The following is an 11,658-nucleotide window of genomic DNA, read 5'->3' on the forward strand; positions in this document are numbered from 1 at the left end:
TGTGGTACATCTTAATGCTGTAATCCTGTTTTCGATTGAGACTGTGCTTATATAACGAGCCATTCGTGTCCTCCATCGTCTTGGCCTCCTGAAACAGTCGTTTGGAGCTGCGACTCCATCTCGATAGCGTCTTTGCGCAGTTTTTTGGAGCGACGATCGGTCGCGCCCAACAAGCTCTCGGCAATGTAACTCGCAGATCGTAGCAACTTGGCAGCAGCACGCAACCTCTCCTGCCTCTCGCTTTGTGGTGCTTGTTGGCCCTCTCTTGATGTTGCGATTCGATGCAGCATTCGAGCGAGCCCTCCGGCACACTCACACGCCTCAAGAGAAAATTCGCCGTATCCGTTCACGCTGACAGTGTACATTTCAGCCAACACTACTCGCTGCTCCTCGAGCGAGGTGTTGGAATTCCAGGAGCTGCTGCGGCTGAGTGTGAGCCATTGGCGAAAGGCATCCAACGCCAACGCGGAGCATTCGCGCTTGGTGCTTTCTGACCCAGCGAATTCACGGGAGAATGAAGCGAAGAATCGTCCGACGAGCTGGTACTCGGCTCGTGCCGTGTCCAACTTGTATTCGTCCTGCTGGTACAACTTGGCAAGTTCGAGATGAAGAAACGCTGACGCTGGTACAGGCCCACCGCACGCGTTCTCAAAGATGTCGATGGCCGCCACGAAGCAGCGTATCGCCTCGTTTGTTGCTTCTTTTGCATCGTCGGAGCCTGACCGATCCTCAACTCCACTTCGAAGCAGATGCGCTTGAGCAAGACTTACATGCACAGCTGCAGTGGTGACGTGGTCACGGCCAACGTGACGTTCCTGAAGCTCCCACGCTTTGTTGCAGTATTCTAACGCGTCATCCGTTGCAGCGCGCGCAGAGGCTTCATAGTCATTTCCGGGATGCTTGCTGCTCAGAGAGGATGGAGGAGGTGAGGCCGTGAGCTCTTGCAGCAACACGGTCCTAGCTCGTGCTTCCGCCTCTTTCTTCGATAGCAGTGGGGCCCCACTGCCACTTGCAAGTTCAACCTCTTCCAACGCCCGCGATCGTATACGTCGAGAACCCTCCGTCGATTGTAGCCAGCGCTCGGCACGGTCGCGACGTGCTTGGTGACCGAGAACTCGGAGTTGCCGCCCACGTCTCGCAAGCGCCTCAGCCGCTACAAGATAAAAGGAGACCAACTCGGAGCTGTCCGGGCTGATTCGTTCCCGTTCGACGATTGCCACTTGGGCGTAGCGCACGGCTTCCTCAAGTTGACCTCGACGAAGATATACACGACTCAGCAGCAGCTTGACTCGAGCTAGCAAAGCTACAGGACTGTCATTGTCGGATTTGGAGTCTTCATCGTTGGTGGGGAGCTCGAGATTGCCATTTGCACCAAGCGTTAGAACTTCAGCCCACGTGAGCGAGTGGTAGCCGACCCGATTGAGTACACGCTGCAGCGTGGCGCAGAGTTCCTGAAGGTAAGTGGTAGCAGACGCTTTGTGGTTGCTGAAATCCGAGCTAGCCGTTTGGAGCCGATCAAGAAAGGTGTGGAAGGGCACGATGCCATCTGCCGCAGTGTCAAGCGAAGCAAACAACGCGTTCAACATCTGAGCTACGCCCGGCGGCAGTCGAGCTGCTACGAATGTGAGATGCTGATGCAGTGGCTCACTTTGTGCTTCCAGTCGTAGCACCAATTGCTGCCAGTGCAGAGTTTGCTCCGAGCCGAAGGCGTTTTCCAGGACTTGTCGCTCAAAGGCGGCGGCCAGAAGTTGGTTGCGAGAGCTGGCTTCTGCATCTCGGTGCAGGTGTGCCAACAGCTCTTCTGCCACTACTCGACCTCGTGCGGCTTCGTTGCACTGCGCCGCGTAGCAAAACTCGAGTGCTAGCCGCAGTAGCTTCCCGTTTTCTTTTTGCCCCCTCCTACTCTTAGTGACGGTAGCATCACGTTCCTCCTGCGCCTCGACCTCCATCCCACGAAGTAGATTAGCAGCGCATGAAGCATGCACCTCGGCCTGTTTCCAGAGGCTCAGCCTCGCATAGGCCTCGCCCAGCTCCAGCTCTGCCTGAGCTTTGCTTGTACTGTGCTGGCCGTGGACCAACTTGACCAGCGCCAACACACGCATGCGACCCCGAAGTAGTTGCTCGGACATGGTCCGGCCTTGATCATCGTAGAAGTCGTTAATGAAAGGGTCTGATGAGGGGTCTTCGTCGTCGTGGAATTCCTCCTGACCCTCAGGACTCAGTCGCGTCTTCTCGTGCTGCGTACTCTTGGACCCGACTTTCGGCTTCATCGCCAAAGGTTTCGCGAAGGCTCCTACGCGCGTGTGACCCGACGTCTCCAGGACTTTCAACTCTCGATCAAGGTCTGCGCATTCTTGTAGAGCGTCTTGCAGTCGTCGAGCGGGAGACTTGTACCAGGAAGCATTTCCTGTGACGCGTTCTTCTTGTACCACAACCGGAGGCTTTCTCTGAGGAGAGACGAGAGGAATGTCGTCACAAGCGATGGTGGACGTCAGCGCCAACGACATCCGGCCAGCACGTCGGCTGGCAGAACCAGTCACCATGAGCTTTCTCGCGACAAAATAGTACACACGGAAGGCGAGTGACGGCGTTTCAGAGCGAGCGCGACAAAAAATACTTTGGTACCCCAGGATAACTATCCCCTCGAAAGATGACAAACAAGGCGGAACTAATCAGCAGTAATCAAGGCTTGTGGCTGCAGTGCCTCGTGCGCCGGAATGCGGTGCTCTCAAGTCGCTTGTGGAGTTGTAAGAGCGATCACGTGTACGGACTTTATCTCCGTATTAATCGCCATTAATCCCCTTGCTTCAAGATTCAAACAACCACGAATCAATGCTCGGCGTCCTGTTCAGTGAACTTCAGACTCCAGGTCATCGCCGCGATTTGCCTTTTTCATCGGGCTTTGCTACAGATTCAGCGAGATTCGCTCTAGTGTTGATGGTTTAACACCGCTCCGAGAGCTTTCGTGCCAAGGGAGGCCATTAATCGTTTGACAGCCGACCGCTCTACTGCCCGCATCGCGTCGCTCACGATGATTAAGCTACTCTGGTTTGCTTTGGTGCTGGCGACGGCCATCGCTTCTGTGTTGGCTCAAACGCTCATATTTGAGGATGGCATCTTACCGACGCCGTCCCCGTCACCTTCCGTTGTGATGTCCATCGATGATGCCGACTCAGACGACAGCGACGACGACTACGAAGACGACTCGTCGGATAGCTTGGAGCTCGTGGACTTGAATTTATCGGCCAACATCAGCACCTTGAAGTCGACCTACATCAACTGGGTCGGGCCAGGCTTCGGCGCTGGAGTCGACATGGCGTGTTACCGTGAATCGCATGTGGCGGACGTGTGTCCGATCGGCTTCGAGTACAAGTTGGGAACTTGCTGGGCTCAGTGTCCGTTGGAGTACCCCGTCGAGTGCGGAGTGCAATGTATCCGGCAAAACGATGATTGTACGCTTGAAATGCTGTCCAAGGTGACGGCCGTGGCCCGATCCGCACTGTCTGTCGCTACATTTGGAGCGTATGGCGTGTTCTCCAACATGGCGAAGGGCGTTCAAATTGCGTTCCAATGCGGCAAAGAGGTCGCGAACTTGGTCAGGGCGCTCACCAAATACGTGAGAACTGTGCAGGTCACTGACCCGCAGACCACGACCGACCAGTTGATGACCAAGTTGTACCAGACCGACAACGTGGTGTTCGATTTACCAATTACTGTAATGAGCTGTCTCGGAATCAAGGTCTCCAAGGGGATGAAGGTTTCAGACCGAGTCACCAACACCATCGAGCTGTTCGTGAAGGAGATTGTCACCTACAAGGACGCCATCGTGTCCAGTTGGGAATCGTTCACGAGCTTCATGAAAAATATCACGTTAGGAGATACCCTCGACGATCTGGACGCGACTGACATCACATCGCTGCAGTCTGCTCTCAAGTCCAACTCAACCTGCAGCGAGGACATGAAGCGCCTTACCGACCGCGTGTGGCTCACGATAGCAAACCTCCGCAGCGCGAACCCGTCCATTTCTGAAGCTGACATCCGCATGAAAATGTACGACTCGAACCTCATGCTGTACGAGATCCCGATAGTGACGAACAACTGCATGGAGCAACTGATCGCTGAATCCGACGAGACGACTGCGTACACTACGCGAGATACGCTCCGCAAGACGTTCGGGGGGATCGTGGATGATCTCATCAGCTCCGGGACGAGCGACAACGGTACGTTTCTCTCCGCCGAAGAGTACGCCTACAGCATTTCGGACAAGACCATGACGTTCGTGGCAGTTTGGGACCCCACGAACATTGCTGGTGTGGTCTCGGAGTTCTTTCAGAGCATTTGCAGACCCACGGAGTTTGTCGGTGAAGTCGATGACGGCTCCGCTGAGGAAGCTTTGGCACTAACAACTGTCGGAAAGGCTTTCAACAACAGCGCCGGCATCTGGACCAAGAACGGTGACGGCAGTGTTACCATCACTTTCGAAAGCTCTGACACTGAAGACGTTAGTGTGAACATCATGTCAGGGGGCGACAAGATCGACCAGGTGAAGGTCAAGGCTGGCACGAGCGTCACTTGGGTCTCGAATGTGGCGGCGCTTGGAGGCAAGACGCTGTACTTGGATCGGTGGCGAGCTGGTTTCTTGGGCATCCCAGGAACTGGAGGAGGGTCTCTCCTGCTCTGGATCCCGCGATCGACCAAAGGTGGCAAGCTGGAGCTCACCACAATGTTAAACGTGAGTTAAGTGTTGTACCACAGGTGAATGTGAATTATAGAGACGTCGAGAAGAATGAGTGAAGTAAGTGTGAATAAGCTGTCGTCATGAATGAAGCGTGGAAACGGCCTTGGTGGCCAATTTGTAGAGTTCGTATTGCGTCACTTGCTCACATCTCCTTCCTCGCTTGTGGTATTTTGTCACGAGAACGTTGATGGTCTGGCGTTTGAAATCCTCCGCAGTGCTAGAAGAAGAATATTTCGTAAGGAATCAATACGTGATTATACGTCTGCAGGTCTACGACCGCAAGACGCACTGCAAGAGTATGCAGACTCTGATCGTGCGTTGACAGTGCTTGCGGATACAGACGGCGGCTAGTAGCCGTACAAGACATAGCTCTGAACGAGCGACTCACCGCGAAATGAATGCCAAACTGACTAGGCCTCTCGGGAAGTGGATCGTGCTCTATACAAGCATTGCAGGGGTGGAAGCAATGGACCCAGCTCCGCTGATATATTATCTGGTAACAACGATTGACTCTCTTTCGTACATGAGTCAACTAGCGTTCCAGTTGTGATCATCGCGATGCTTGCTTCCACTGATGGACCCGCCTCCAGCTTCACTGTTTTCACAAGAAATAGAGCTCGTGCGAGTCTCACTTTCCAATTCGACGTCCAAGTGCCAAGTTAAACCATCATCTGCAGTCTCGCCAAGTCGTCATGGTGTTGGCAGGAGATATGTATCTCGTTCTGTCACCCGATCCCTGTGACACAGGCGAACGCGCTGGCAAATACCAAGCAAGTGAAAGTGATTCCCCTGTTGCTTCACCGCCAGTGGCAATCTCAGTTGGGATGGCACTTGACGTGCTGTGGCACGACAAAAAGCACGCAACGGATATGAAGAAGATCATCCTCGCCATAACCTCCTTCATCATCTTTGTCGCCGCGATGTTCCTCCACATTCCGACCACCAACATGTACCACCAGCACTACGGGGTTTTCTCGGCGCTCGCAACGTCAGGGGGTGACGCCATCACGGATGAGTCCCCCGTCAAGTTCTACAACATTGCAACCATCCCCGACATTTTCGACTGGCTCAACGACACTTTCGTTCCGCAGGTCTTCGTCACGACAGACTACAACGGAGCTGCTCTACCGGGCAATCAATGGGGACGAATCGCTACGTTTAACAAGGTGCTTGGCGCTGTCCATTTTGAAGTGACGTATATGGAGTCGGGAGACTGCGATACCCCCGAGTTTCTTGCTGACATGTACTCGACTTGCTACGACTCGTCCAGGACGACCACGGACGATCTCCTCATCAGTTTTGACACCAACATCTCTGATGCCACCACACTACTCACTCACAAGAAAGACAGCGGGAGATGGCTCAATTCGTCGACACAACAGTTGGGTATCACTGTTATCACGCTCAACGGACAGCTCCCAGGATATGCAGTGACGAAGCTGCAGCTTGATTTTAACGATGGAGGCTACGTCGAGCCCAGCGCTTCGACAACGTCAACGCTGTTGGACCAATACCCTTCTACTACTACAATCGTGCTGGATGCTCTTGTAGTCGTGTGGTTCTCGCCGTGGATCCTGCTTCCTGCGATCATTTCGTACGGAAGAACGTACGAGAAAAAGCACCGGTTAGGCACCCTGGGTCAATGGCTGACGTTTGCGAAGCATACGGCGAAAGCGATTGGAGTCTGGGCCTTCCCTGACGGTTGGTTCGCGATCGACTTCTTCAGAGGACCAATAGTCTATCTGTTCTACATCACGGTGCTTATCACGCAGGCTGTCACGATGAATTCCGACTTCAGGCGCAAGCTTATCAGTCTTGGAGAAGACGGTCAAATTGGTGGTGAAGCCAGTGATACCCTGCAATCGGTGACGCATTCATTCCGGTTGATCGCCAGCCTTACAGTCCTGTTGAGGCTGTTTGCTACTGCGGCGGTCTTGGTGCTGGGACTGCGAATCCTCAACACTTTTCGTGACCACGTTGGGCTGAGTATCCTGACGCGAACGATGGCGAGCGCTGTTCTTTCGTTCTGGACGTTTTCAGTGATCTTTGCCGTCATTTTTGTGGCGTTCGCTGCGGCGGGCACAGTTCTGTTTGGTGATCGTGTCCAGGACTTCTCGTCGCTCTTAAGCGCAATGAAGGCGTGCATTAATATGATCTACGGCGACTTTGACTTTGACAGCATTAAGGACATCGACTACTCGGTTGTCTACTACTGGTCCTACATGGCGATGGAGACATTTGTGCTCTTGAACATTGTGCTGGCTATCGTCGTCGATGCCTACCAAGAGGAGAAAACCAAGAAAGAGAAGAACAAATGCTGGGTGTTCCGCCGCGTGGCCAAGAACGTATTCCGACAGTGGCTTGCACGAGTGAATGACCTGTTATGGATTCCGTGCTGTCGCCATGAGAACGGCCGACACGACGTAGTGTTCTGGGGTAGAATTCGACCAGTTGTGCTGCACGATATGCTCCGAGCTAAGCTCGATACGACAAGAGGTAGCGACCCTTCTTTCGACTGGTCTTCGCAAACACTTATCACGGCGATTACATTGAGAAAATTGTTCCCCGAGGCTGCGATGGAAGAGTGCGAGGCCACAATGAAGCATCTCGCAGCGGAGCAGCGGCACCAGTCGTTGCACGAGTTGCTTGAAAATGCTGGCGATAAGGATGAGCCTATTGCATCGCCTTCAAAGCTGAACAGCACCCGGTCCGTTCAAAGTCCAGGAGGGAGTATTCACAACGAAAGCAGCTACTCACCAGCACAAGATCACAGCCGTCGTTTGTCTGACACGGGACTTGCCAGTCCCGACATGAGCAATCTGATCACTCGTATGGACACTCTCGAACGGAAGCTGGACTTAGTGATCGAGCAGATGACGAAGCGAACACCGTGAAGCGACGAGGCCACAGCAGGTATTCGTTGGTACATGTCGTCGCGGTTGATTCAGACAACGTAAGCTTTTCGTCATCGAATGCAACTCAATGTAGAACTTTGTCCTATCACGGAGTTTATTGCATCTATACTAATTGCCTCCCACCCGGCACGGTGTTCTACCCTACCAAATGTTCAGGATGCTAACGCTTTCTCCATGCACACGAAACTCATTGTTCTCCACTTCAACAAGTGGGAATACCGTGGATGCACTTCTCTCCCAGCAGAAGTGCTAAACAAGCAATGCTGTAGTTATTGATGTCGTCTACGAGGAGTGAGATGGCCTTGCGATGGTGTCCACCAAATCTGCCAGCGTCATTGACGGTTTGGTGCGATTCCGGAAACGTTTCTGCAACTTGTCAGCTAGGCGATTGAGAGCCATGACATTGATCAGCACGAAGATTTTATCTCCAGGATAGACAATCGTGTCGGACGACGGACACGTGTAGACGTAAGGGTATGGCGCACCTCCGCGGCCACCCTTGGCACGAAGCAATCCGATCGGGAGAGTATGCGCCACTCCTGACGTCATGTACTCAAAAAGCTCTCCGTACAACAACGATCGGTCTCGCAACTCCTTCGGGACCTCGTAAAGTACAAAGCAGCTCTTGCCATCGAGAATTTTGCGGATGAACATGTTCAGCGACGGGTTGAAGAAACTCTGGATCAGCAAGTCGTCCGCGACGTAAGAGGGGAATAGCGCGCCGTTCATGAAGCGCTCCTGGAAGAAAGTGTCGCTATCGTCACCACTGTAGAGGCTCTCAATCGTCGTCGCAGAGGAATCGGCGGACCCTGTTCCATACGTCGTCACTTGTTGGGCTGCCGTTCTCAAGCTTCCGAGGAAAAAGGTTTGCACAGCGGAACATGCGTGCCCGAATACTCTCGACTTGCGCTGCACCCAGTTACGCTTTTTGGTAACACTAGATGCTCGACTGTGCTGCACGCTATCGCGCGGTGCAGACGAGAGCGGCCCGCGTAGACTGGACAAGCGTGACTTCACATCGTACTCACCGTCCGTGTCATCAACGAAGTCGCCACCTTGGAGCTTGTGCGTGGAACCAAAACTTGACACGGGATCCAAAAAGCGGTTGTTGTTCACATCTCGGAGCTCGATAATCGTGAAAATCTGGTTGCGCTGCAGCGCCGAGTTGACGAGAATGGCGTTGAAGATAGCCTTCGAGTCGTCGTACCCAGCCTCGTTGCCTTGTGCCAGAACAACAATCGAAGACGCTGTATAGATTCCAGCAGCGGCAAGGATGTGGTGGTTCTGAGGCGAGCCATGAACGTGGTACACCTCGCCGAAATCTCGGAGCTGAAGCCACGAGACGCTGTCAAACGTGCCGGCGTCCACGATAACCACTGGGACGATCCGCTCGATATGCGGAGCTCGCAGTGGACGCAAGAAGTTTACCAGCCGGGATACAGATCGCTGGCCGCCGCTCTCGTTTCCAATGTTACTACACACGACAATGTGACCTCCTGCTGCGAGCAATTGAGGCGAAGGTGACGACGGAATCTGGGATGGATCGTCACTAACAGCACACCGCCTAATGTACTCGCGAATGTCCTTGGGGATGCGTCGTTCAACATTATGCTGCGCTTGACGAGCTCGACTCAGTAAGTTCCCGCGGCTCTGGAGCAAGGCCATGTTGGATGACAAGGCAGCAACGCTGCTCATGCTTGGGGTGCCAGCAAACGGTTCGAGAGAGCAGATCGACTCTGCAATGAGATAGGCTTTCGTGCTGGGGACAATACGATACCAGCGACCAGGGTTGAAAGCGATCTCACCGTCCGATTCAACAGCAATCAGAAGCACCAAGCCGTTCGATTGTCTGTGGATGTGCATGGTCGCTTGGATGAAATTCATGCCGTGGAAGTGCTTCGTCAAACAGCACGCATAAATTTCGTTCGCCGCACCGGAAATGTACTCGGACACCCACGGCTTTAAGAGGCGGGCTTGGTCTGGCGAGACTTCCGGGATCTCACCGCTGCGACTCGTGATCAAGTTCGACACGACTGTGGACAGGCCTGGGCATCGACAGCTCAGTCCCATTAAACCCAGTCGGATTTCATCAGCACACACCAAGTTCTCCTTGCTCAAACCGGTGGCCTCCAGAAGCGTTCGGTTGTCTGAGTTGGCCAGCATAGCGAACAATTGCGTGTGCTCTTGCTTCTGCTGGGACACCGACAGAACACGCAGCACCGTAGCCGCATCTTCCTTGTTGCCGTCATCGGAGTATTTATTGGGGAGAAAGAACACCGCCATCGCTCGATCTAGCTGCGCATTCTTGAGGTCCGTCTCGCGCAAAGGAGAGCCGTACACCAGAAACACTCGCTTGTGGTACCGAGGGTTTTGCTCCACAAACTCCATTACGTCTCGCTGGTATGCTGCGTTTTCACCGGCCTTGTCGAACTGCATCAGCACCACGATGTGTGTTTCTCGAATGAGGCTTCCCCCACGGTGCATCCATTTGGACACGAGCGGCTTGACATTTCGCTTCTTGTCGCTACTTCCTCCTTCCTCCATTGCAGTGTAAGCTTCGTGGATACTGCCGTACCGAGCATGGTTTTTGAGTGGAATGTCACTTCGAGAGCGCGAGGCTTCCGTAAAACTTTGGCCAGCTTTCCCCACGCTTGGTTCGGAATCGTCGCTATCGCTATCACTGTCGTGGCCTTGGAAAGCCTCCTCGTGGTCAGGGTGGAAAAACTCGCGAATGAAGTCTTTCGTCTGCGCAACGGTCGGGTTTCCTGTCACGATCACGTGCACCGTGTTTCTTGAGCCGTCGTACTTCACCAGCGTGCCACGTTGGTCTCCATACAGCGTCATGAAGGCAGCAGATTCGTTCGCAAACGTGTAAATTCCGAACACGATAATCACACAAACTGTAAGTTGCCCGAGCACGGTGTGAGGTGAAAAATCACCGTAACCCACAGTGGAGACTGTCACGAACATGAAGTAGATGGACGAGAAGAAGCTCCACGTTTCGTCGCAGTTCGGGTACTCCACCGTGCCGTCACTCGTAGCTCGCAGGATAGTCGCCGTTCCATCTTCGTTACTGCATTCGTACACGTGAAGCAGGAAACTGTTTGTGTGCGGCACTTCTCCGAGCTGCTCGAGCGAAAACAGCACGGCCGCGAAGAAAAACACGAGGCACAGCGCCTTAAACACCACCAACAGCACTTGGGAGAAGAAAGTTTTGTTCGGGTAGCGCGTGAACAAGTGATCTACGACCACGTAGCCCACGTAGGACCGGATGAACCCAAAATCCAGCCACGACCGATACGTTTTGCTCCCGATCACAATCGTCTGGAACGAAATGGTGAAATGCGCCACCACCGCCAACAAGTCGAACAAATTGTGCAGCTGCAGCACGTACGTCACTCTGCACAGCAACTAGTATTAAAACTCAATCCGAAAACATTCTAAAACAAATTATACAAAACCCACTTGTTCTTTGCAGCAAGCCACCGAATCCCATACCCGACGCCCGTCGCGATGAGAAACAGCGACTCAATCGACCACGACGAGAAACTCACCGCCAGCGACCCGCCTCGGACAACTAAAACAGCAAATAAGAAAACATTTCGTTCAATAATCGCAGAAGAGACCTTCAAAAATGACAGTACCACGTACTCCAGTTGATGCAGACATAGAAGCTGGTGACAATTTGCACGAGGTAGTTCTAACACCAACATCAACGTTTAGTACCAAGTCGCACACTGTCAACTATACCGCCAGCAGCCTCACCACCACGTTGGTGAGCGGAGAGTCGCAGATTTTGCGCAGCCGCTCGACGTAGCGGTGCGAGGCCAGTTCGAGCCACTCGTAGACGATGGAGATGGCGATGACCGGCACTTGAATGAGCAGCCAGTACCGCACTTGGTCCCAAATGAGGTACCACGACGCCGTGTAGCAGCTCGCCGACGCGTCCGTGATAGAGCACGCAGCCACCACCACGTCCGTCATGGCAATTTGTCGACTGAGACC

The 11,658-nt window shown here is 53.6% G+C and overlaps 3 protein-coding genes across 3 annotated transcripts; 1 reads left to right on the top strand and 2 right to left on the bottom strand.

Annotated features, from left to right (window-relative positions):
* Positions 1-47: 47 nt before the first annotated feature.
* Positions 48-2,507, bottom strand: KRP23_5733 (uncharacterized protein; the record flags this gene model as incomplete). Its single annotated transcript, XM_067890836.1, has 1 exon — positions 48-2,507. One exon carries the CDS (start codon positions 2,505-2,507, stop codon positions 48-50), a length of 2,460 nt encoding a protein of 819 aa, XP_067745250.1.
* A 3,055-nt stretch (positions 2,508-5,562) lies between these two features.
* KRP23_5734 (Polycystin-2) lies at positions 5,563-7,632 on the top strand (the record flags this gene model as incomplete). The annotated part of the gene is made up of 1 exon (XM_067890837.1): positions 5,563-7,632. The coding sequence occupies one exon, from the start codon at positions 5,563-5,565 to the stop codon at positions 7,630-7,632; it is 2,070 nt and encodes a 689-aa protein (XP_067745251.1).
* A 303-nt stretch (positions 7,633-7,935) lies between these two features.
* On the bottom strand, positions 7,936-11,637 carry KRP23_5735 (Calcium-activated potassium channel subunit alpha-1; the record flags this gene model as incomplete). Its single annotated transcript, XM_067890838.1, has 4 exons — positions 7,936-11,053; positions 11,119-11,230; positions 11,305-11,353; positions 11,419-11,637. The coding sequence occupies 4 exons, from the start codon at positions 11,635-11,637 to the stop codon at positions 7,936-7,938; spliced, it is 3,498 nt and encodes a 1,165-aa protein (XP_067745252.1).
* Between the last annotated feature and the right edge of the window lie 21 nt (positions 11,638-11,658).

This window comes from Phytophthora ramorum (assembly GCF_020800215.1).
Source record: "Phytophthora ramorum isolate Pr-102 chromosome Unknown Phyram_PR-102_s0005, whole genome shotgun sequence".
In the NCBI taxonomy this organism is placed as follows: Eukaryota; Oomycota; class Peronosporomycetes; order Peronosporales; family Peronosporaceae; genus Phytophthora; species Phytophthora ramorum.